The sequence below is a fragment of the Microcaecilia unicolor genome, chromosome 13 (assembly GCF_901765095.1).
Source record: "Microcaecilia unicolor chromosome 13, aMicUni1.1, whole genome shotgun sequence".
Lineage (NCBI taxonomy): Eukaryota > Metazoa > Chordata > Amphibia > Gymnophiona > Siphonopidae > Microcaecilia > Microcaecilia unicolor.
In genome coordinates, this window is record NC_044043.1 from 78789678 (window position 1) to 78815127 (window position 25450).

General features: G+C 41.3%; 1 protein-coding gene across 3 annotated transcripts in view; it reads right to left on the reverse strand.

The window, feature by feature from the left end:
* The window catches only part of CEP104 (centrosomal protein 104), a 71535-nt gene that overhangs the window by 31195 nt on the left and 14890 nt on the right, over positions 1 to 25450 (reverse strand). For all 3 annotated transcript variants that reach the window (XM_030222082.1, XM_030222083.1, XM_030222084.1), the window contains 9 exons: positions 24091 to 24153; positions 22290 to 22366; positions 17679 to 17847; positions 17004 to 17159; positions 13607 to 13846; positions 11901 to 12098; positions 10638 to 10805; positions 5372 to 5545; positions 1382 to 1558 (listed from right to left, as the gene is read on the reverse strand). In XM_030222082.1, the coding sequence (XP_030077942.1) occupies positions 1382 to 1558; positions 5372 to 5545; positions 10638 to 10805; positions 11901 to 12098; positions 13607 to 13846; positions 17004 to 17159; positions 17679 to 17847; positions 22290 to 22366; positions 24091 to 24153 (1422 nt within the window). The remainder of the gene's footprint in view (positions 1 to 1381; positions 1559 to 5371; positions 5546 to 10637; positions 10806 to 11900; positions 12099 to 13606; positions 13847 to 17003; positions 17160 to 17678; positions 17848 to 22289; positions 22367 to 24090; positions 24154 to 25450) is intronic.

The window sequence follows — 25450 nt, forward strand, 5'->3', positions numbered from 1 at the left end:
TTTAGGAAGGCAGTAAAAACATTTTTATTTCAGAAGTTCTTGATAAATAAGGTTTAAGTTTTGATGGTAAATATGTTTTATAGTGAGTTATAAGTTGGTAATATCATGGTTTCGATTATAGAAAGATGAATATGCACATAACCTGAGTAAGGAAGTTACATATTAGTTCTTATTTTAGCACTATGAACAAGAAGTTGACGTCAGAAGGGCAGGGGATCGGCAGAGCTGATAGTGCGTGTCTTGCACGTCTGAGATTGTGGCTTCACGTCTTCTACTCTGATTTGCCCAATGCTGCTGCTCATTGGGAGCAGCAGCGGTGGCCCTCGGAGAAATATTGGATGGGAGGAGAGAGGAGGCAAGGGGGAGAAATATTGGATGGGGAGAGAGGAGGCAAGGGGGAGAAATGAAAGGGATGGAAGTGGGGAGGAAAGAGAGGGCAAATGCTGGATGGAAGTAGGGAGGAGAAAGAGGGGAAAGCTATAGGTAGACACAGTCAAAAGAGGGCACATGAAGACTTGATCGTAAGAAGAACTAAATGTGGATAAAGGCAGAAAATAAAATCAAAGAAAGCTGAAAGGAAAAGATGGAGAGAAAAATGACAAACAGGAAATCCTGGCAATAGAGTTAAGAGAAGACGAGGAAAGTAGAAACCAGAGACTGGAACCAACACAAATGAAAAGAAGTACGTGGTCACACAACAAAGGTAGAAAAAAATAATTTTATTTTAATATAAAGTAGTGTGGTAGCTGTGCTAATTTTTTGGTTTTATTTGTAATGTAGTGAATGAATATTTGAAATTTGCATCTGCTATTTTTACAGAAAGGGGACATTTTTGTTTTTCTGGTGTTATCCTGCATGCCAGAGTCTGGTTTTTGGGGGCTTTCAGCTGATTCTTTTGTCTACTTATTTTATTAGTTTATGGTCAATCATAGGGGCTCTTTTTTTTGGGCCTAGGGACTTGTGTACTATTTTCAATGATGCCTTTAGGGATGGAGCCATAGATAGTGACCCCATCCTTAAGGTTGGCATTGTATGAGTACTGGTATCTTTTTACCTACACAAAATGCACTGTTTACAAGCCATTAGGAAAAACTGTCCTACTGTATAATTCCAGGACATTTGGGTATTACGAATTGGCAGAGACAATTCATATCACTTTCTCAAGCCCACACAATAATTAGGAAGTACAGGATTCATGTCAAACCTAGGATAAGATGTTAGCTTTGAGCATTAGCACTATTTAGTGAAATCACATTCTAACTACAAAAAAAATATTCCCTACATAAATTTACCATTTTGGGAAATAAGAGTACAAAAATAAGAGACAGAGATTTTAAAAGAATTTACAAACATAGAATATAACCTTTAAAGGTGCTCTTACCCTCATGACATTATCGACGGTAAAGCCAGAGCTCACAGTCCCTAACTCCTTCACCAGGTGTTCCACCAACTCCACATGGCTCTGGGCCAGACGAGTTGGACAAGTCTGTTTCAGTGGCTGAATCAAATGAGCTGGAACAATTTGCAATGGTTTAACTTCCTTAAAGAGAGCCATCTCCTGCAGGGAAGTACATCATTAGAGAAAAAAAACCCCGGAAATGCTCATGTTTAATATAGAATTCAATTCAGCAAAAGTTGCTTCTCCACTCCACCAACATTTTAATACCTAAAAATATTCCCAAATGCATTAATAGTTTTTCATTCTTTACTAGACATTTACAAATAAAGCTCAGTAAAAAAAATAAAAACAAACAAAACAAAACTATAAGAAGTACCTTTTTATGGTACTGACTTCATACATTTGTTACAAGTAACATAGTAGATGATAAATGGTCGAATCAGTTTGCCCAACAGTCAAACCCATTACCAATTCATGATTAAAAACCAGATATACTGAATCCTGATTTCTTTGCCATTTTCGGGACACAGACCACAGAAACCCACCCGGCACTGTCCTTATGTTCCACCTTCTGGAGTTGCCATCGAAGCCCTCTCCAGCACATTCTAATCTGTCTTTGCCATACATGCAGACCGTAGAAGTCTTAGTTCCTTAAAGTTGGAGTTGGATTTAAACCTCAGAGGATTCATTGTATCCACTTAAACAATGTTTTTTCTTTTTTCCGCACATTTTTATGGCATCATTTTGCTTATGACAACGCCAAACCTCTTGCAGAATACTGAATATAAATCACAATAATAAACTGCAAGTAACCTTCCACATATGTTGAAAGAATAGGAACCTTGTTATATTCGGACAACTTAATTTTCTAGATTTTTGAAATGTTTTTGTTTGAGGAGGAAAAGGTCTCAAAAAGCCCAGGTGCTGAGACAAACGTTAATTCACATTATGAATGAGTCATAAGGCCCACTGTAGGCTGAGCTCATCACCGACCTAGAAAAACCTCCTGTTGTAATTGTTTTTAAAGCAAACATTTTTTACAACACAATAATGTGACTTAAAACTTTTGGCTTTTTGTGTCAAATGTCCCTTCAAATGACTCCTGATGGGGACCCGTTTCACTCCACCAGCTTTATCAAGGGAGAAATCCAGATGTTTGGACAGTCTCGTTTCGTGTTCCTACAGCGGGACCCACAGCTGGTAATGTTTTTAATCGCATTTTTTTGGAGGTGGGAGAGGGTCAGTGATCACTGAGGGAATAAAGGGAGGTCATCCTTGATTCCCTCCAGTGATCATCTAGTCATTTAAGGCATCTTTTTGTGCCTTATTCGTTCTAAAAACAGGTCTAGCTCAAAATATCTTAGTTTTAGTCCTAGGCGGTTTTGTATTGTTTCATTATGGCTGAAAAACGTCCAAATCTTAGAAAATCCCACTTTTAAACATATCCATGACATGCCCCCTTGAGATTTGGACGCACAGCATAGAAAAAAACGTTTCAAAAATACCAATTTGGATGTTTTTGTGAGATAAAAATGTGCAAATGCCGTTTATGCAACTTTTTAGACATTTTTCTCTTTCAAAAATGAGCCCGAGTATCTGCCTTGTCCCTGTTTGGCCTGGGGAACTAGAACAATGGTCTGGAGTGCTAGCAAGGAATCTACGTGGCCTGAACCTCGACTGCTTTGGTTCCAATTTCACAAGGAGACTGTAAGAAGAGAGGAGCATCCGGGTGGGAATATCCAAAAAATATCCAAAAAAGCGTTATTCTACAAACCACGCTTAAAGTTAGCTTACACCTGAGAATCGTGCCTAACTTTAGGCGTGCCCACTTGCGCCAACTGAAATGTGGTACAAACGTACATGCCTAAATTAGACACATATCCCCCTTATTCTATAACCTCCCATTTCTGCACCCCCTTTTTTAACTCATAAGTAAAATTTTGGCGCAGATACCGTGCCTAAATTTATGCGCATAAGTTCTAATTGAATCTAATTAGTGCCAATAATTGCGTAACAAGCCAATTATTGGCACTAATTAGCCCATTAACTGGTTAAATTGCATGTATAAATTGGGCACGTCTACATTTGCATGCACAATTTTTAGCAACTTTTATAGAACTCAGGAGTTGGCACGTAAATATGGGCACCAAGTTATAGAACGAGGGGATCAGAGATTAGGATTCTGGCCTATTACTATTTGGGAACTAAGGCCTATATTTACTAAAAGTGTACCACCACCTCAGTGCATGCTAATACTACAAGCTCAAAATTTATGAAGATTAAGTAACCTAAAGAAAGGTATCACGATTTTGAAGCTCTATGCTCTTATCACCAGCAGCACAACAGCAATCATATCGAAACAGAAAGGGAGGGGGAGCGGTAAATGGAAGTAATTCCAAAATTTCCAACATACAACAGAAGTTGTATATGACAAATTACAGTTACTATTAAAACTACCTTCTAAGTAAATTCATTGAAAAAAAAAAAAAAGCCCTTTGTAGCATGTTACAATAAAATTCAGTTTGGAGCACAAAAGTTAATTTTTAACTTTTCAAGACAAATACAGCACATTCCATGTCTACAAGGAACAGAACTGCATCTGTAAGATTTTTCACTAAGTATAATTATTACAAATATTGTACAGGGGCGAACGACAGCTCATAAAAAACAATAAGCATCACTGGCGTAATTAGAAGCAGAAGCAATTTCTAAAATATTCCAATTAACAGCTTCAATAAACTCTGCAACAAAAGGATAGCATGGGGCTTTATTTCCTGTTTGGGTGCATTAACAATAAAAAAAAAAACCCTCAAGAGCCAGGAGGGCCACCTAATCACGGCAGAGGTTACTGTTCCCTTCCAAAGCAGCTTCTTAGCAGTTCACTCCCAGATTCCAACAAGGCAGGCACTGTCCCATAAACTGACCCTCTCTTCAAATACTGATGATGTTTACATGACTTGTTTATTTTTCCTTTAGTATCTGCTATGCTTTTGGTGAAAAGCCCTGACCAAAAACAGATGGGTGTGTGGGAAAGACAAACTACCCTTTCTGAGGTTGTTTAATAAAAAACAACACATTGTTTTAGATCTAGCATGGGATCTATTGATTTCTGCTTTTATAATGTAGCTTCCTACTGCTTTTTACAGAATGTTGGATGAACTAACTTATGGTAAAAAAAATTAATAATAATAAAAAAATGAGTGTGTTTTAACACATGCAAAACACATTTAAACACCGCTAAAAATCAGAAAACTCTGATGCCAAGGCCTCTCCACTTGCACAGCCTTGACTAGATTTGAACCCCTCCCTCTAATAATACAGTGTAATTTTGGCAGAAACTAACTGTGAATTCCATTTACAGATGTGTATTAGTGGTATTCCTTTTTCCTCCAGGGAAATGGGAAAAGACAAGTTGCTGCCTCTATAGCATCCCTGACCAGCCAGTTGTACAGAAGTGGGGCAGAGAACCAAACCCACATAGCTGGCAGGCACTATTGTACTGAACATATCCTCAAGTCAGCAGATGCCCAGGTTTCCAAAAATCAGGACTTGCCTCTACAATCCCAATTCATAGTGCATCAAAGTGGTTTAAAATAAGATGCTTAAAGTTACAATACCATTCACTCTTCCTCTGACTCTCATGTTTTCCTCCCTTCCCCCTTTCTCCAATTCAATCCCACATAAAAATGGAAAACACTGCCTATATGTCATGATTTTACCCGTCTGCAGAATGCCAAACTCCTTCCCTCATTTCTCAAACAAATGCATTCTACACGCACTGCCACACCAGTACAAGGCATGTAGCTTTTCACAGAACACAAAATTTCACATCAAGGGACTGTGTATCACAGCTTCTGATCTGTTTTATCATTTTGATATTTAAAATCCCAGATTTCTTAGACCAGAACTACAGCAGACTTTTATGAAATGAATGCAATTGGTTTTGAAAATGCATTGTAAAAACAAGAATACCTGAATGAAGTTTGAAGCAACCACTCGCAGGCGAGTAGCAGAGTCCCCAGTTCGAGCGATTAGGTTTGGAAGGGTCTTTTCCAAGCAATGGGTTGTCTCCAGTTTGCCAAGTTTGTGCTTTGGAATATACTGTGTAACAATCATTTTTAACAGTTTCAAAGCTGCGTGAAACACCTGAAGTGAATGAGAATATATCAGGATTTATAAATTATTGTTTATATAATTTACATCAATGAATCTCTGAGAGGGTTAGTATATTAAAGGAGATCACTGCGGAGGAAATGCACAATTGCAGGTTGACAGAGGCATGTGCATTGTTCATAAAGGCAGGTATAGCTAATCTAAAGTGGGGAGTGTGGTTATGTAAACTATGTGTCTATGTAAATTTTCTTGGCATACAGTATAATGTTATCATACAGAAACTGGTGTCAGGCAGAATTTGTTTTCCTTACAGACATGAGAGGTGAAGTCTTGACTTAAGAATAGCCATACTGGGCAGATCAATGGTCTATCTAGCCCAGTATCCTGCTTTCAACCGTGGCTTCCCCCCCATATGTGTCTCTCAACACCAGACTATGGACTTTTCCTCCAGGAACTTGTCCAAACCTTTTTAAACCCAGATACACTAACCACTGTTACCACATCCTACAGCAACGAGCTCCAGAGCTTAACTATTCTTTGAGTGAAAAAGTATGTCCTCCTATTTGTATTAAAAGTATTTCTATGTAATTTCATTGGAATGTTCCCTGGTCTTTATACTTTTTGAAAGAGTGAAAAATCGATTCACTTTTATTCGTTCTACACCACTCAGGACTTTACAGACCTCAACCATATCCCCCTCTCAGCCGTCTCTTTTCCAAGCTGAAGAGCCCTAACCTCTTCAGCCTTTCCTCATATGAGAAGTGTTCCAACACCTTTATCATTTTGGTCGCTCGCCTTCGAACCTTTTCTAATTCCATGATATCTTTTTTGAGATATGGTGACCACAATTGAATGCAATACTCAAGGTGAGATTGCAACAAGGAGAGAAAAACTTGAAACTTATAATGTCTCCGTATTTACTTGTTATACCGCCCATTAGAACTGTATGCGCGAAGCTCCAGAGCTCGATGGGCATACGAGTAGTTTTTATAAACGTTCTGGGAAACATTTGGGACCTCTGTTGCTCTGAGTTTTTAAGTCCTTTTGAGATAATACATTGCTACCATCGCTGTTACTGCCATCCCTATTTCTTTATTGGGGGGGGGGGGGGGGGGGGGGGGGGGGGGGGGGGGAACTGTAAAAGTCACAAAAATATTGGCACAATGATTACAGAAAGTGATAGCTTGTGTTGTGCATCCTGATCAGGTTGGTTTTATAGAAATAGGTAAAAAGTGGGATGTTTGACCAAGGAAATACAAATCCTGGAGACAATATCATAAAAACTTCTTTATTGAAAAAAAGACTCGACACAACTGTTGTGTTTCGGCCTACAGGCCTGCATCAGGAGTCTATAAAAACATAAATCAAATAAATCTTTCAAACAAATACAGAATCAAATAATCAAATAAAACATTCAAATAAGTAATAAATATACAATAAGAGGTCAACATATAATAAAATACAACAATAAAAAAAATTGATAATAAATAATGATAAACGTAAAGTCTCTAAAGTTGTGTGGAGTCTTTTTTTCAATAAAGAAGTTTTTATGATATTGTCTCCAGGATTTGTATTTCCGTGGTCAAACATCCCACTTTTTTTTTTTTTTTAAAATTTGTATATATTTATTGATTTTGTATATTAACAAACATATTGCTTATCAAACAGTCAATCACTGACACAATCCAAAATATTCCCCTCCCTCCAAACATCCCACTTTTTACCTATTTCTGTGTTTTCCCGTGGGGCGTTCGAGTTCTCCGCTTGATTGCGGATTTTTTTTGAACAGGTTGGTTTTATAACAGGGAGGCAGACCTTTGACAATACTCGTCAGGCCCTTTACATTATTTAGCAAGCCAAGAAGCAGGGATCCTGCACTACTACTTTCAGTTGATGCGGAAAAAGCATTTGACCCGGTACAATGGCCCTTTATGTTGGGGGCTCTCCAGTGGGTGGGCATTTGGGGGGGGGGGGGGGGTCACTAGATTGGATACGATTGATATAGACAACCAGTAGCTAGTGTAAATATCAATGGGATGTATACAGAGCCCTTCAAATTACATAAGGGGACCCGAAAGGGTTGTGAATAGTCTCCACTCGTTCGCCCTTTCCATTGAGCCCTTGGCATTCCGGGTTTGGGAAGCAAAGTATGAAGGGGGTAGACCAGAAGATCATGCTTTTCGCTGATGACGTGCTCATGGCTTTGACAACACCGATTGCCTCTCTGTCCCATGTAATGACCACCTTACAGACCTATGGGCAAGTCTCTGGCTTCAAGGCTAATATGTCCAAATCTGAGATTCTGAATTTAACCGTTATGGTTTCTCATTTGAAAAGCTGATTTCCATTTAAATGGGCATCACGAACTATCACATATCTGGAAATACAATTAACGGCAGACCTCTCCCATTTGTATGAAGTCAATTATCTCCCCCAAGGCCTGGGCTTTTATAGATGATTTAAATAGGGGGGGGGAAGCCTCAACATCTCTTGGTATGGACAAGTACTGTCAATCAGAATATCGCTTCCTAAATTGCTCTATTTATTTATATTTATGGCCCTACCGATTCCCATGCCTAAGAACAATTTTTTACTTGGCAAGGGTCTATGGTGCCATGAATTATGCTTTGGGGTTGATGCAGTTCTATACATAAGAGTATACTGGTACTTTATGGGGTGGTTTTCATTGTGGGGGGGGGGGGGGGGGGGGGGGGGAATGGGACATGGTTGATATTTTGCACTGCTTCTATGATGTTTTGGTTTGTTGAAAAATTCTAATAAAAATGTATTAAAAAAAAAAAACTAAGCAGTTTACATAATCAAAAAATAAATCTACATAATAACTATTGAAGTGAATTCCATTCAGATCAGAAAGATGATGAAAGAGTACAAAACATTCCACATAGAGACATTCAGGTCATTCTGCCGTGCTGATGATCCCAACCTCCTCCCCTCCTAGTTAAAAAGGAAAAGGTCAAGAGAAGGTAACTTCAAACAAAAACGTTTTTACATCAGTCTTAAAATTTGGCCAGGGAATCCTGTTGACGAATATATAAAGGGAGAGTCTTCCAAAGACTGGGGGCCCATCACAGAAAAAATTATTTTTCAAATGACATCATAGTGAATGCATTTAACTGTAGGAACAGAAAGATGATGCTGGTATTGGGACCAGAGAGCATGCAGGGGTGTATATGGAGTCAGTAACAGAGAGGAATGCCGGGAACTTAATCTGAAGAATCTTAAATACCAAAAGGATGATCTTGGAGGGAATAAGGTGGGACAGAGGCAACCAATGTGCCTCATGGAGAAGTGGCGTGACATGGTCATATTTTTAGGCTCCTACAAGCTTAATAGCAACATTCTGAATGATTTGTAAGCAATGAATATCAGAAGCCCGGAGGCTTTGGAAAATGACATTACAATAATTATACATTTTCTTGGTCTTATTTATCATAACTTTCCTAATAATTCCTCGTGGCATGCTTTTTTGGCCTCTGAATATCGCGCTTAACTAGCTATGTGCTAATTGGCTCTGGAAACTTGGAAATTCAATGCTGGTGCCCAGACAAAGCCTGGAATTGAATTTCCAGGTTTAACACCAATGGTAGTCATCAAAACGCTGATCACCGCTGGGTGAATATTGGGCTCCATTATAAATACTGGTCATCTCTTTATCAAGAAAGACTGGAAATTGGGATATCTGAGCTATCGTAAATGCAAAGCTTAATATTTTCTTCTGATTTACATTGCCCCCCCCCCCCCCCCAAATCTTCTCTTTGAAAGAAAAGTCTAAGGAAGCACAAAACGGGATTTTTAAATGTATTGTTGTTTTAAAGCCCTCTGCTGGCAGTTTGTTTACAAGTCGAAGTCGCCAGATGCAGAACACAACAGAGGAGTGCTATAAATTCTGACACATCTCGGTGGACTCCCGCAACTCAGAATGCCACACAGTCAACTGGCCCATGTTTAACTGACAAAGGACTAAAACATACAAATGAAGTTAAATCATTTAGCTTAATTGCAATGAGAAACTTCTGAACAGTCAACATTGAACTTCAATTAAAAATATTGTTATAAAATTTTTGGTTCATTTTCAAAGCGACTTAACTGACTGGAAATGGCTCCTGTTGTTTGGAGGTTAACCGGATAGTGCCACTGAAAATGTTCAGTTAAAGCCCAACACAAAACTGGCTATTTTGGGGGTGTTCAAGGGCAGAGTCAGCACTTAACCAGCCAAAGTACTGCATAAATAGGACAGAATAAAAGTCAGTCCTATCTTTATGCGATTCATCATAATATTGCAAAGGGTTGCAATTCGGAACTACCAATGCGCTACTGTAGAAGCCTGGTGGTAGTTACAGTGCATTTTTTCTAGCTAAAAAGGTGCCAGTACTCAAATGCCAGGCCACCCTTCAGGGGTGGAATGATCACTGAGGGACCCACCCCACAATAGCCAGGCCCCCTGCAACCAGTCACAGAATCTATGACAAGGCAGGATTGGTGTGTAGAGCCTGAGCTCTTTCATTAAAGGTTGGGGATCATGGGTTAATTACAGCAGACAATGGAAAAAGTGCTGGTACTCAGTACCCCCAAGTACCCTCTCAAAAAAAGCCCTAGGAAGTTCCCACCCCCAGCGTGTGCCATTTCTGGTGCTACAAAAATATTCTGAATTTTTGAACTGCTGGCTTAGCATGGGAGCCCTTACCGTCACCTAAACAGATGGCAGTAAGGGCTCCCCCTGGAAACGGCAGCACGACAAGCTGTTCACTTACCGCACGGCTATTTCTTTTTGGGAAACCCCAGCCTTTTACCAGCTGTGGTAAAAGAGGGCCTCGGCGTAAGTCACAAACATATGCCGATGCTGCCGCAGGCCCCCCCCCTTTACCGCAGCTTAGTAAAAGGACCCCCCTAACTGGCTATGTTCTTGCCAGCTCCTTAAACCTAGAAATTCAATGCTGGAGCCTGGACGTGGCCTGGCACTGAATTTCTGGGGAGAAAGCCAGCAAAACGCTGAGCACCACCAGGTGAATATCGGACCCTTTGTGTTTTAGGAGATAAGAGGCAAAGGTGCCGTCTTGTTATTATGGAGTTGTGTCGGCCGATTTCCCCCCTTCTTTTCACTCACCGAGGACACATTGTCTTTCATGGCTCTTTGGATAAGGAATATGGCTGCCCTGAGCATGCTCTTCAACTCATCCTTTGAAGCACTATTCGGCATCTCCCACAGCCTTTTATATACTGCGAGTAGGGCATCTTCTCGGTAAGACCACGTCTTGGAATAGGATCCTGCAACCTGATAGGAACAGACACTGTAGTTAAGAATCATCCAGAACATACCTCAACCTCCACTTCCCTAATTGCAAGGGCGTGAAATACAAGACGCTACACGCGTCAACCTTTTCTCACACGAGCACACAACTTTGGAATACACTGCCGCGCAACTTAAGAACGATTTACGAACAAGCCTCCTTCCGCAAATTACTGAAGACTCATCTGTTTGAAACAATTTATGGCAAGAGCCAAAACACATAGAGTCCACACTCACTGATCATCAATGCTCCATACATCCACTCCCAACCCTCATCCCCCGTAATTCCACATCACTCATACATTTACTCACAGGAATATGTACACCATATATCTCTGTCTTAACACTGCCCTTTAAGCTTCCCATTGTCTCTTTCCAACGTTTCAATGTTGATGTCCCATTGTTTTATTCTTAATGATACTTCCATGGTTTCACAAAACTTGTACAATGTAACCTATAACCAAGTTGTAACAAATGTATTTCCATTATTCATATCTTATTGTAAGCCACACTGAGCCCGCAAAGAGGTGGGAAAATGTGGGATACAAATGCAATAAATAAATAAATAAACAAACTATTCTATACTGAAGTGTCTCTTCCACCGGTCACCAATAGGACTAACTACTGTCAGTCTATGCAGCCATACCACGTAAGTACAAGCAATTAATTTGGTTGAAAAACAGCTTGAAGTATCTCCAGTGGTGGAGCTTTTCGCCTTGATTGATGAATGAATTTGTCAGAAACAGAAGTTACTGGCAACACATTTTTCACAAGCCCAACAAGATCATAATGTAGCCACAGTAAAAAAAAAAAAAAAAAAAAGGAACTACAAATCCACGTTTGCTTATTTTGAGAACCCCCCTCCCCCCCACAAAATTAATTCACCAAACGTATAAGCCCAACCATGCACAGATTACTGTGTAAAAGAATATTTATCAAATCCTGGGGGCAGAGGGCATGAGAAAATCCTTCAGTGTATATATACTACCATGGGCTAACGTTAGAAAAAAATAGAATTCCTATATATTAACTTTTGCGTTCTGTGTTTACATTTACGTATCACCTCTTTATGACCCTTACCAAAGTTTCTCCAAACACTTCAATGGCAAAGCTGGCCTCTCGCAATGATTTCTCAGTTAGTGGCTCTGGCTCGCCGGTGATGCCACTTCTCGAGGTGTCAATAATGCTTTCCTCCTCTGGCTCTGGCTCAGTGAATGTCTCCCCTTGTAGCTTACGGAGAGCTGGGAGCGGCCGTTCATCATAGGGTAAAGCTTCAATCTATCAGTGAACAAAATACAAAAAGTCAAAACAGCACCTCCTTTTAAATTGCTTTCCATAATAAAAATTGATGGAAGGTACCGCAACAATCTAAATGAGAACTAAATGTGTTCCTTCGCATCACATGAGGAAAAGGAAACATTAAACTGAACCTTGTTACTGTATTGCAATTCTCTGCCATAAACCATTATGAGTCATGAGACTGAAATGTTAAAAGCAGGTACATTTCATGTATGCCAGCATGCTCTCTATGGCATCACACTTACATTTTTGGACAATGAGGGAAGAACAAGTATGCATGAGGGGGAGAAAGAGAACGTACACAACAGAAGAAAAAGTTAAGAAGGTAATTTTCAAAACCATTCAAGACCTGCAAAATGGAGCTATCTGAAAACTGCTTACCCTCCCTTGTTTGTGGGGATTGCAACTAGGAGTGTAGTCTTGGATTTTCAAAATATAGTGTTTGCGTAAAGTAAAATTGAAAACACAGAGGGAAGTGTCCTGTGCATCAAAGACATCAAACTATGGATCTGAAAAAAAAAAAAAAGGAAAACCCCGCTTCCTAAAAGAAACTCAAGTTATAGAGAATCCCAAACTTGCTTCCAATGGGCAATGGTATTATGCCTTATGGCTGTTAATAACTCCATCTGATATATGTAGTGCAGTTTAATCCACCACTTAGGAACGGGACTCTCAGGTCCTTCCAGGCTGCAGCCATCTTTAAGCAATTTTCAAAGTGGAAGTATGCACATACTGTTTATAGAAAAACTAGACACCAAAATTTACACTTGCTCTCTTTGGTGCAGAACTTTTCTGGGTTAGCAGATGCTCCCTACCCTCAGGAATGCCTTGTGAAATAGCAATTAAACTCATGCATGTTCAGGTTGCATGAGCATCGTGTTTATCCATATATCCTGTGGACATTTTTGAAATAGGCCATTTCTCCAGGTAAAGCACTGCTCATCTCATGAAATGCTTTGCAAATTATTTTCTAAAAGCTTATTGTGGGGATTCTGAAAAAGAAATGGCAGGTGCACCCTTTGCCTTTGGAACTAGCACTAACGAGAATCTGGGCTATAAATGCAAGTACAATGGGTAGCAGCAGAGGGAGACCGGAAGACTGCAGGTTATTTTCTCAGTCTCCAGTCAAATTTTTAACTTTCTGTTAAAGAACAAAACCACTGTACAGAAATCAATGTCTATACAACTCTTCCCTTAAATGATCTAAATAATAACTACGTTTTTCTAAACAAGGAAAGCTGTTTTGTGAAGCTAACAGCAGTTATCTTAAGTCTCAAATTTTAGATTTTCAATTATAAATTGAAGAACCAATTTCCAAATAATCTGGAATCCCCTTTAAAAAAAAAAGGAACATAGAACACTGAGCCCAGTAATACCAGAAAAGCAAGAACCCAAGTCAAAGCAAGACTGACGTGCAAATTTAAAAAAAAAGCAAAACAAAAAACCTAATGGATATAAAGGCTGAAAATGGCAGTGCAGGGACTTACACTTATCTTGGGAAGAACCTGCGTGAGACGCAGACCTGCAGGGGAAGAAGGGCTGCGTGGCTGAGGAGTGCCTTTTGGAGAACTGCGTTTTGCTGGGTGTTCAGTTGGAAGGGGCTCTCGCTTCAATTTCTTCTCATCACTTTTGTCTCTCTTGTGATGGGGCGAGTTCATTTGCTCTTGTTGCCGGGGACCGACTACATGTTCCATAGGTTCAAGGGGCAGCTCAGGAGGTCTTCGGATCTAGAGCAGAATATGCCACATAAGCTTGCTATTCGACATCATAGAAAATATTTAGGGGTCAATATCTGCATCAGTTGGATCATCAAAAGGACATCAGGATCAGAAACTGTACAATCTGTGAGAAGTCCCAAAAGATGCCTATTTTAAGCTTATCTTATAGTGGCAACACAGGCACCTGCCTATCTTTATAAAATAACAAAAAAATATATATAGGAGAATATTTTCAGAAACACTTGAATGACATGAGTGAGGTTCGGTCTCATAACTTTAAACACGGCTACTATTCACATCACTCCCGTGGTGAATCTAAGCTCATGCGTCAAAATCTAATCATTGACTCATACCTCCACCGTCCTATGCTTTACTCTCACTACAATAAAATTATTCTACTGTAGGATATGTGAAAGACACTTAGCTTAACGGGCTTGCGATCCTTTTTAGCCTGTGTGCCCCAACAAGTGCCTGTTTTGCAACGCTTCGTCAAAAAGGGACTCTCACACCATCCAGCTGTTATGAGTGTCACAAAACAGTACTACTACTACTACTACTATTTAGCATTTCTATAGCGCTACAGGGCATACGCAGCGCTGCACAAACATAGAAGAAAGACAGTCCCTGCTCAAAGAGCTTACAATCTAATAGACAAAATATAAAGTAGCAAATCAAATCAATTAATGTGAACGGGAAGGAAGAGAGGAGGGTAGGTGGAGGCGAGTGGTTACGAGTCAAAAGCAATGTTAAAGAGGTGGGCTTTCAGTCTAGATTTAAAGGTGGCCAAGGATGGGGCAAGACGTAGGGGCTCAGGAAGTTTATTCCAGGCGTAGGGTGCAGCGAGACAGAAGGCGCGAAGTCTGGAGTTGGCAGTAGTGGAGAAGGGAACAGATAGATGGTGTGAGAGCCCCTTTGACGAAGCGTTGCAAAACAGGCACTTGTTGGGGCACACAGGCTAAAAAGGATCGCAAGCCCGTTAAGCTAAGTGTCTTTCACATATCCTACAGTAGAATAATTTTATTGTAGTGAGAGTAAAGCATAGGACGGTGGAGGTATGAGTCAATGATTAGATTTTGATGCATGAGCTTAGATTCACCACGGGAGTGATGTGAATAGTAGCCGTGTTTAAAGTTATGAGACCGTACCTCACTCATGGTCATTCAAGTGTTTCTGAAAATATTCTCCTATTTATATTTTTGTTAGTTATAATAGAAGTGGAGGAGAAAATAAAAGCCATACAGATTTTTGACAATTATCTTTATAACCAGAACTAGGTCCAATAGTGCACAAAAGCCAACGCACAAGTTTACACTTATTCCAAAGCTAGTATAGATATATGTGTGTGCGTTTAGTCTACATGTGTACCCATGTTGGATAAAACAGGAGATGAAGTGAGCCCATCTAGTTCATTGTATGAGCTAAAGCCTAAGCGGAGCTTAGGCGGAACTTGCTGCGGTTTTAATATACCGCAAACAATAGCAAATGCTATTGAAAACAATAGCAGCAGATTATTAGAAATAAGGGATTGCCTATGCATGGTCCATCTGTAACAAGTCTAAAGCTGTTTCAATTGGATAGACAAAATGTTTTTTAACTTATTGGACAGCTTTTTAATTTAATTGAATGCTTCCCATATGTAGATATAAATATCATGAAATAAAAATTGAATATCACTAAAACAGTTTAAAAAAATTATTGTAGCTGGCAGAAACAGGAATTATAAATTCTGTATTTTGTGCTCATTTTTCTACACTGTTCTATCCAATACAGATGGCCAAATTTCAGTGAGGATATCCGGCTTCCTGATTGGTTCATTGTTGTAATTTGCCTTGGGAAGCCTGGTGTTATAAAGATGATGGAATATATTGAAATTAAATGGAAGTAGAATTAAAACTCTCCTTTAATTGGGGCATATGGAGTCACATCTTCATCTGTTTAGTAGAAGTTTACCTTTTCGATACACAGATGGGTTATTCTGAACATGTTTCAGGGGGCAAGTAGTTTTATAAATCAAAATAAAAAAATATTTTGTTTCATGCAGATAACTAAATGGGCTATAAGACCCTAATGCAGTCCATTGGTTTTCTTAAATTTTGTTCCTGTCATGACTTACACTGTGTCAAAACTGAAAACTCTTATCTGTATCTCGTTGATAATAAAAAGGAGATCACTGTTTTGTGGATATACATGAGGAATTGTGTTTGTGTCCCTAGTCATTCAACCAAAGTTTATATAATCCTTTCAAGAAATCCAGTTAATCATTTAACTTATTAATGGAACATAACCACAGAGGCATGGTATGATCGCATTTTCAATATGGTAATATTAGGGCCCAGTTAAGGAACACGTTATTTTGAGTTAGTCTTCACTAGACCAAACTTGTTTCCTTGTGTCATCAAGATTCAGCAGGTAGGCAGCGTCTTAAAAGGTGGAGGATATTTTTTTTTTTTAACATTTATATCTTATTGGGCAGACTGAATGGACCATACAGGTCTTTATCTGCTGTCATCTACTTTGTTACTATCAAACATATAAACGGCGAGTGACCGACTCACTCGCAAATGCGCAGCAGACACTTCCCTCTCTGTCTCGCCCCCGCGTCAATACGTGATGCCGGGGGGGGGGGACAGAGAGGGAAACTGCGCCGCTGAGGTTGCTACCGTTCCCCCCCTCCCCCCCACTCGGAGTCGCAGCCGCCACCCCTCCACCCGGGCCCTCTCTTCCCTTCTGAACTTACACATCCATTCGCCGAACGCAGCAACGCACATCAGCTGAGCTGCCCCTTCCTTCTCTGCCTGTGTCCCGCCCTCGCTCACATTACGTCACAGGAGGGCGGGGCCACAGGCAGAGAAGGAAGGGCCCACTGCAGCTCAGCTGATGTGCCTTGCTGCATTCGGCAAATGGATGTGTAAGTATAGAATCAAAGAGAGGGCCCGGGCCGGGTGGAGGGGTGGCGGCGGCAACGACCTTACGGGGGGGGGGGGGAACCCCAACTCCTGCCCGTTTTTACGGGCTCAACAGCTAGTTCATTCTATAAAGTACATATCCACATCACAAGTATGCGCCCAAACACCTACACAGCACACATATAAGTGTGATCTCATAGGCCATGCCTCTACATGAGGAAAAACCTTTATACAAAGGGAATAATTTTAAGGGCGTATACCTGCCCTATATCCAACAGATTATGAAGTTCCAGCTGTTGGTAGACCTTCAGACGGTATTCTTCCATCTGCTCTTTCTTCTGTTTTGCCAGGCCATAATCCTCTTTTTCTACAGCACATCGTTTCTCCACCTCGTACCTTCCAAGGCGTTCCCCGACCTGAAATACATTTGACGTGAACAGGTGCTGCAACACTTTGAGACTCAACACGAAACTAAAGTTCCAGACTTAGCTCAAGTTGACAATTTCCTTAGCATGGGTACAAAATGTCACTACTAACAATTAGTCTGGTGTGCATAATTGCTAACTGTAATGTATTAAGATGTAAAACATGTCTTTTTTTTTTTTTGTGTGTGTGGTTGTGGACAACCGTGTCAGATGTACAGATTGTATATAATCAAGTTTTAATTTCTAGAGAACAGCCTGAACACAGTTCTGCAGCTTTTTTTCAGAATCCAAAGCTGCAGGGTTGTTCTGGTCCAACCTTTCCCTTCCAGGCAGTTTGCAGGGAGGAGAAGGGGAGGAGGCAGAAGAGAGAACAGTCACTCTGCTTTGTCTTTAAATTAAGTCCTGCATACAAGACTTCCAAAGCTTCACTGATGTAAAAATTCTACCCAGCAAATGACAGGGCTCCTGAAGCACGATGCTGTTTTCAATTATAAAATTAAACCCTCAAACCTTTTGCAAGTCAGCAATAGCTTGTTTGAGCTTCTTAGCGTAGTCGTAGCGTTCGTTTCTGACAGCTTCCTGCTTTGCCTCATCTAATTTGCGAATTATCTGAGCAACTTCTGGGTCCTGGTACATGTCAAAGGCCAAGTCATCCAGCGGGGAAATGGAATCCAGTTTCCTATTAACAAAGCCCACGGTCATGGACAGTGTTAGAGTATTTCTCCTCATTTAGTTTTCTGCCAAAATTTGCCAACTAGGTCTTTACAAGCCTTATGGAAGATGAATAAGTGAAATACTTGTCAGGGAATCCTTCTGTTATATTGCCACTTTTGAGCTCCCACAGCTTTAAATCAGAATTACAAAGAAAATCATTGGGCCCAATATTCAGAAATGCTGAGCTCTTAAATTTGTGTCCTATTTTCAGGAGCATAACTTCTCAGCTGAAATTCATCTTAATTTAAATTTAGGCCTACATCATTCATTTGCCTAGACTTATGAGCTTAGTGCTGAACATTAGTGCTCAGCTCTTAACTTCTTGTCCCCACCCCAAATTCACCCTGTTGCCAACCGCTTGTTATGCTCCCAAATTGAAGAGTTTTAATGAAATTTTGCTTAAAAATGTATACAACTCAGCCCTAGTACATTTTCAGACAGGCCAATTTAGGAGAATAACTTTCAAAGTTTAAAGCATAAATCCTTTGAATTAAACGGGCCCAATTTTTCTAGGTACCTATAAATGTTATTTTGAGGTGTGCCTGCATTCTTTCCAGGAATTTGGCTGTCGAGAGCCTAATAACATCAGCACAGGTGAAAGATATGAAACTGAAAGACTATTAGGGGAAAAGTTATCAACTTGGACTACTATTAAGTTGGGTTATTTTAGCAAAGGGTCTCATTGAGAGTCACTGCCCAGAAAAACGATCTAGGTGTCACAGTTGATGACACATTGAGACCCTCTGCTCAGTGTGCAGCGGCGGCAAAAAAAGCAAATAGAATGTTAGGAATTATTAGGAAAGGAATGGAAAACAAAAATGAGAATGTTATAATGCCTTTGTACCACTCCATGGTGTGACCGCACATTGAATACTGTATGCAATTCTGGTCACCATATCTCAAAAAAAGATGTAGCGGAATTAGAAAAGGTACAGAGAAGGGCGACAAAAATGATAAAGGGGATGGGATGACCTCCCTATGAGGAAAGACTAAAGCTGCTAGGGATCTTCAGCTTGGAGAAGAGATGGCTGAGTGGAGTGAAACAGGTAGACATGAATCGCATTTACTCTTTCCAAAAATACTAGGACTAGGGGACACACAATGAAGCTACTAAGCAGTAAATTTAAAACAAACCAGAGAAAATATTTCTTCACACAATGTGTAATTAAACTCTCCCTTCTCTAATGACTCCTTCAATGCTGGCTCCTCTGAATAGATCAAGGCTACAACAGATAAGGAGATACAAGCAGCGAGTCTCATTTGCTCACTTATGGAGACAGAGGAGCAGTGAGGCAAGAAACGGAAGCACCCTGCAGCAACTGAGTCTCCTCTTCAGTCAATAAACCCAGTGTAAGATCAATATAAATTCTGGCGAAAACAATGATCCCGATTCAGCTGAATGCGCTGTCGGGCCATGGGGCTGTGCTCCACATGTAAATCAGACAGAAGTTGTCCCTCTCTGCCAGTCAGCCACGAGAAAATGGCGCCCATTCCTGCATTCCCCTGCAAAACTGTGCACCGGCCCTGCCGGAGAGCCAAAATCCCTGGCATATTCGGATGCTGCACCACATCTAAAAATGTGCTGCTGCTGTTTCCTCTGCATGCCACGGGATTCCCTGCTTGCACGCACATTAATGTCCCGACACAGGCCAGCGAGTCCCACAGTGGAAAACCTCTTAAAACTGAATCCGTGGGAGTCGCCATTCATCCCAACTGTCACAAGCACCAGACCACATGGTCCCAAGCGGTGAGTCAAGATCCCTCCCCAGTACCAAATAGAACTTGCAGCCCTCCAAGTGGTTCCGAGTCAAACTTTAGTCGGACTTACCACTGCCGGCTGCTCCCCCGAACCTCACAGTCTCCACAAGTCTTCTACAGATGAGACAGAATCAGGACGGATACTCTGTCCCATGCTCTCCAGTAGAGTTCTTTCCGTCTCCTCTCTTTTTTTTTTCTTTTTTAAAGGTTGTTGTGCTCCACAGGAAACAGGGATTGGTGAAGGGAGGGAAGAAGTAAATTCACTGGGCACCAGAGACGAGGATCTGAAGACCTCCATATGACTCTGCAGACTCAAGCCACTTGGAAAACTCAACTGGAGACCAGTTGACCAACTGGACCAGGAGCAAATCGCTGAGAAACAGAGGCTGAAAAGTGTGTCCATCTGGAAATAGAACATACTGAGGAGATATGTCTCAGTTCTCTATCTCCACCTGCTGATTGATGGACACAACTATCCCACAGGTTCTGGAATAATGGAAAGCTATGTAATGGGAAAGAATATTTTCAGTGAGATTTAGCTTCCTCCCCACCTTCCCTCCAAGAAAACAAGAGGAAAAGGAATGCTTTGAAAATCTTGCTCTCCTTAACATAAAAAATCTTAAACCGCTCTCTAAGGGATGTCTGATGCAAGAGCTGCCCAAAACTGCTTATTTCCCTCATACCCATTGAACCAGACTTACCTTCGGCCCTGAATGACTACCTAACATCGTTCAAGAATGGGCCAAAAACAACAAAACTTTGCCTGAACCCAAGTAGAACCGAGCTTCTATGGGCCCTTAAAACAAATGGACGTACCTGACATTCAAATTTCACTTGGGAAATACAAACCCTCCCTCAAATCACAAGTCAGGAACCTTGGAATACAGCTAGATTCAATGCTGATTTCCCCAAACACAAGCAACCCTCAAGAGCTGCTTCTATCATTTGTGACAACTATGATACCTCTCTCCTTAAACTGAGAAGGCAAATCTTGTCTCAGTTTCACATACCATGATAACATCAAAACTGGATTACTGTAATGCACTCTACACTGGTCTAACTACAAAGGTCTGCACCAGCTCAAATTCAAAATGCCGCGGCTAGTAGAAAGTTGTAAGCAATGTGATCACCTCACATGATTTTTGCGAAACCTTCACTGGCTACAAGGACAAGATAGGTCTAAATTTACTTATGGCTAATCTTAAAGGAAGTGGCCCAGAATATTTGAAGAACAGGATTTCCCTCTACACACCTCCAAGGTCCTCCCAAGGAGTATCCCTAACCACAAGTCTCAACCTTTTCTTTAAAAAGGTTCTCTCCAGTACAGTTATGCATATCTTTCCAAAATCTAGATACCCTTAAACAGGCCATTCTTCTCATTCCTAATGCCACTGTTGCTCCTCTTGAGGCTGTGTCACGTAATCAAATATTTTGTGCATTCATCAAGATCTTGGATTTGTATTTCAAATCTGAGGTATTTTTAATGTTTTTCTAGAACTGTATAAAAAACTGTCATTTTAAATTGCTGCGTGGCAATCCTTGCATCTAACTTACCACCCAGAAACGCTAAAAGATCATCCCGAACTTTCCTCAACCTCCACTTCCCTAATTGCAAGGGCCTGAAATACAAGACGCTACACGCGTCAACCTTTTCTTACATGAGCACGCAGTTCTGGAATACACTGCCACGCAACCTGAGAACGATCTACGAGCAAGCCACCTTCCGCAAATTATTGAAGACCCATCTTTTTGAAAAAATTTACGGAAAGAACCAAAACACAAAGTCCTCACTCACTGTCCATTAATGCATCAACACATCATCTGAACTCTCATCCCCCGTAATCTCACCTCACCCACACCTTTACTCACAGAAATATGTATACCATATGTCTTCTTGTCTTAATATGGCCCTTTTAGCTTCCCGCTGTCTCCTTCCAATGTTTCACGGTTTTGTTCCATTGTTATATTCCTTAATAATACTTTGTCTCGCATAACTCTTCACAATGTAATCCATAACCAAGTTGTAACAAATCGTATTTCCATCATTCATAATATATTGAAAGCCACACTGAGCCCGCAAAGAGGTGGGAAAATGTGGGATACAAATGCAATAAATAAATAAACACTGCATGCTGGAAGATCTTCCCTATGGTATCTAGTATTCTGGATCTTTACTCAGAGGAGGGCTGGAATGCACGTTGGAACTTTTACATATTTTGAAAGCAGCTTGACCACTTATTGGTATGCAAGCTATGATTTGTCATAACCCATGGCTGACTGCACTCTACACTCCCCCCCCCCCCCCCCACCCAGATATTTAAAACTACTTAACCAGCCAGGAACGGCTCCTGGCCGGTTAAATAGCCTTAAGTCAGCTAAGCGCTAATATTACGTGCAAGACAAGACTGATTTGACGCTTTTTGGACATTTTTCTCTTTCAAAAACGAGCCCCATTGTATTCTACTTCTGTAGGACTTTTGTTTGACACAGGAGGACTCATAGCAGAGAACTAATGCCAGGTCTTCGACTTAATAGTACAGACTGCTACTTACAAGAATGCTGGCCTAGATCTGCAGATTGACATCACGTAACTGAAATTTTTAAAGTACTGGGGAAAAATATTTACAAAGACAATTTTACACCTCTTACCCATTGCTTGTTCCGTCTAAAGCTGGATCATCTGAACTACTCCCCAGATAATGGTCAATTACTTTTCCTCTTGTAAGCTTTCAATACAAAAAAAAAAAAAAAAAAAGGAGAGAAGAGGATAAGAGTGTGAGGAAAATATATTATATGAGGCAGCAACTAAATAAACAAGAGGCAAATCCGAAGGGAGAACCTGCTGTCTGACTTGTAAAGTCACAGACCTGGGACATCAATAGAAAGCTGCAGCCCAGAAAGTAGTATTTATACTCAGACCGATACATTTTAAGCAGCCTTTTAAACTTATAACAAAGTTATTTTTTACCATGTGGAACGCTGAACATGTCATAGAACTACCGTGTTTTCCTGAAAATAAGACACTGTCTTATATTAATTTTTGCTCCCCAAGACCCGCTAGGTCTTATTTTTAGGGGAGGCCTTATTTTTCGGGGAAACATTGGGTCGCCCCCCCCCCACCCGAGATCGCCAGCTCCCCCCGCCCTCAGTCGCTCCCGGAACTAACCTCTTAAACGCTTCCTTTCACCATTCATCTTCGCACTCGCAGCAAGCAGCAGGGCAGGCCATTCCTTCCTTCCGTGTCCCACCCTCGCCTGACGTAATGTAACAAGTGGCCTGCCCCGCTGCTTGCGGCGAGTGCGAAAGTGAAAGGAAGCGTTTAAGAGGTTAGTTCCGGGAGCGACTGAGGGCGGGGGGAGCCGGCGATCTCGGGTGCGGGGGTGACCCCGATGTTTCCCCAAAAAAATAAGGCCTCCCCTGCTAGGTCTTATTTTCGGGGGAGGCCTTATATTTTCAAATTGCAGCAAGACCTCTACTAGGTCTTATTTTCGGAGGATGTCCTATTTTCGGGGAAACACGGTAGGTAAAACTTCTTGGTCTTGATATTCAGACCACGAAAGCCAGCCCAGCTAACTCCCGCGGTTGGTGCTGAGCCCAGATATTCAATGCTGAGCCGTTTCTGGTGAACGGCACTGAATATCCGGTTTATTTTTGGCTGGTTCAAACACCCAGCTAAGCTGATATTCAGCGCTGCCAGTTAAGTTTGAACCAGGGGCGTAGCCACAGGTGGGCCTGGGCCCACCCATTGCTAAGCTGAAGCCTCCTTTCTGCCACATCCCGCCCCTCTAGTCACAACTTCCTGTTTCTGACTAGGTGGCGGGACACGGCAGAAAGGAGGTTATCTGGCATAGCAGCGTGTGAGATTGCTGCTGCCGCTGCCGGGGACCTGTTCACACAAAAGTGGCACTTAAGGGAGGGAGATGCAGGACTGCAGGAGCCCAGCTGTTGACATATAGTAGGAAAGTTGTGAGGTGGTGTAGGAAGGGAAAACAGGCAATTTCCCTTAGCAAATTGGATGCGTGGGCTAAGAGTGCCTGAACATGCTGCAAAAAAACTTCAAATCCCCCCTCCCCTCACATCCTCTTTGAAACATAGTTACATTTTAAAATTCATCCCCCCCCCCCCCGCCCCCACCACCTCTACTCCTGTGGTTCTGGACTGCAGAGGAAAAGCAGCAGGGTAAGAAGCATTGATCACAGACTCCTTCTGCTAAGTGGTGGGGGGTTAGGGAGGACAGACAGACCTCCAAGGGCTGCGCTGGCTCTTGCCTTACCCCTCCAACTCTTCTTTCTTCCAGCAGCTGACTTATCAGGGCAAAATTCTACCTCAGAAGCCATTGAATTAGCACATCCGAGAAGGCTCCTCCTAAACATTTAGACCCTAGGCACATGTCTAGTTGGCTTATGCCTTCATCCTACACTATTTACACCTAAAATTCAGTTGTACTTACAGTATTACTTTCATCACTGTAGTCCACAGGATCACCAATGATATTTATAGCAACAAGTGCAACCTGGAATAGAAGCAGCAGCACAAAAAATGAATATGCCAATATGCTCGTGATATACAATCTGAACTCTAAACCCGTGTTTCCCCAAGTTGGTCCTGGAGTACCCCATGGTTAGTCAAGTTTTCAGGATAGCCACAACAAATATGCATGAAAGAGATTTGCATATACATAAGCAAGGATTAATGAGACAAAGCCAACAGTGATTTAGTCAAGGGAAATCTTGCCTCACCAACCTACTACATTTTTTTTGAAGGGGTGAATAAGCATGTGGATAAAGGTGAGCCGGTCGATATCGTGCATCTGTAAAATGCCTTTTGAAAATCCAAAGTTCCTCATGAAAGACTCCTGAGGAAATTAGAAAGTTATGGGATAGGAGGTAATGTCCTATTGTGGATTAAAAACTAGTGAAAAGACAGTGGAGGAGTGGCCTAGTGGTTAGGGTGGTGGACTTTGGTCCTGGGCAACTGAGGAACTGAGTTCGATTCCCGGCACAGGCAGCTCCTTGTGACTCTGGGCAAGTCACTTAACCCTCCATTGCCCCATGTAAGCCGCATTGAGCCTGCCATGAGTGGGAAAGCGCAGGGTACAAATGTAACAAAAATAAAATAGATACTATTGGAGATTCTACATGGAATGTTGCTACTATTGGAGATTCTACATGGAATTCCATGTAGAATCTCAAATAGTAGCAACAGTGGAGGAGTTGCCTAGTGGTTAGGGTGGTGGACTTTGGTCCTGGGGAACTGAGTTCGATTCCCACTTCAGGCACAGGCAGCTCCTTGTGACTCTGGGCAAGTCACTTAACCCTCCATTGCCCCATGTAAGCCGCATTGAGCCTGCCATGAGTGGGAAAGCGCGGGGTACAAATGTAACTAAAATAAAAATAAATAAAACAGAAAGTTGGGTTAAATGATCAGTATTTTCAATGGAGAAGGTAGCTAGTGGGGTTCTACAGGGGTCTGTGCTGGGACCAATGCTTTTAAACATATTTATAACTGATTTAGAGATGGGAATAATTAGTGACGTAATTAAATTTGCTGATGACACAAAGTTATTCAAAGTTGTTAACAGGGGCAGCCCAAGGCAATCTGCTGCCTGAGGCGAACCTTGAGGTGCCCCCCCCCCCCCCCCCCCCACTGCCCCCAGCTCCTCCTCAAAACTACAATCAGGGAGTAAGGGGGTTGGGAGTCATAGAAAACAGTTAAGCAATTAAGTTTATTCTGAAATCATGAAAACACATAGTCATAAATAAATATTATATGCACATACAGCCAAACAGCCTGATGCATCGAACTACACA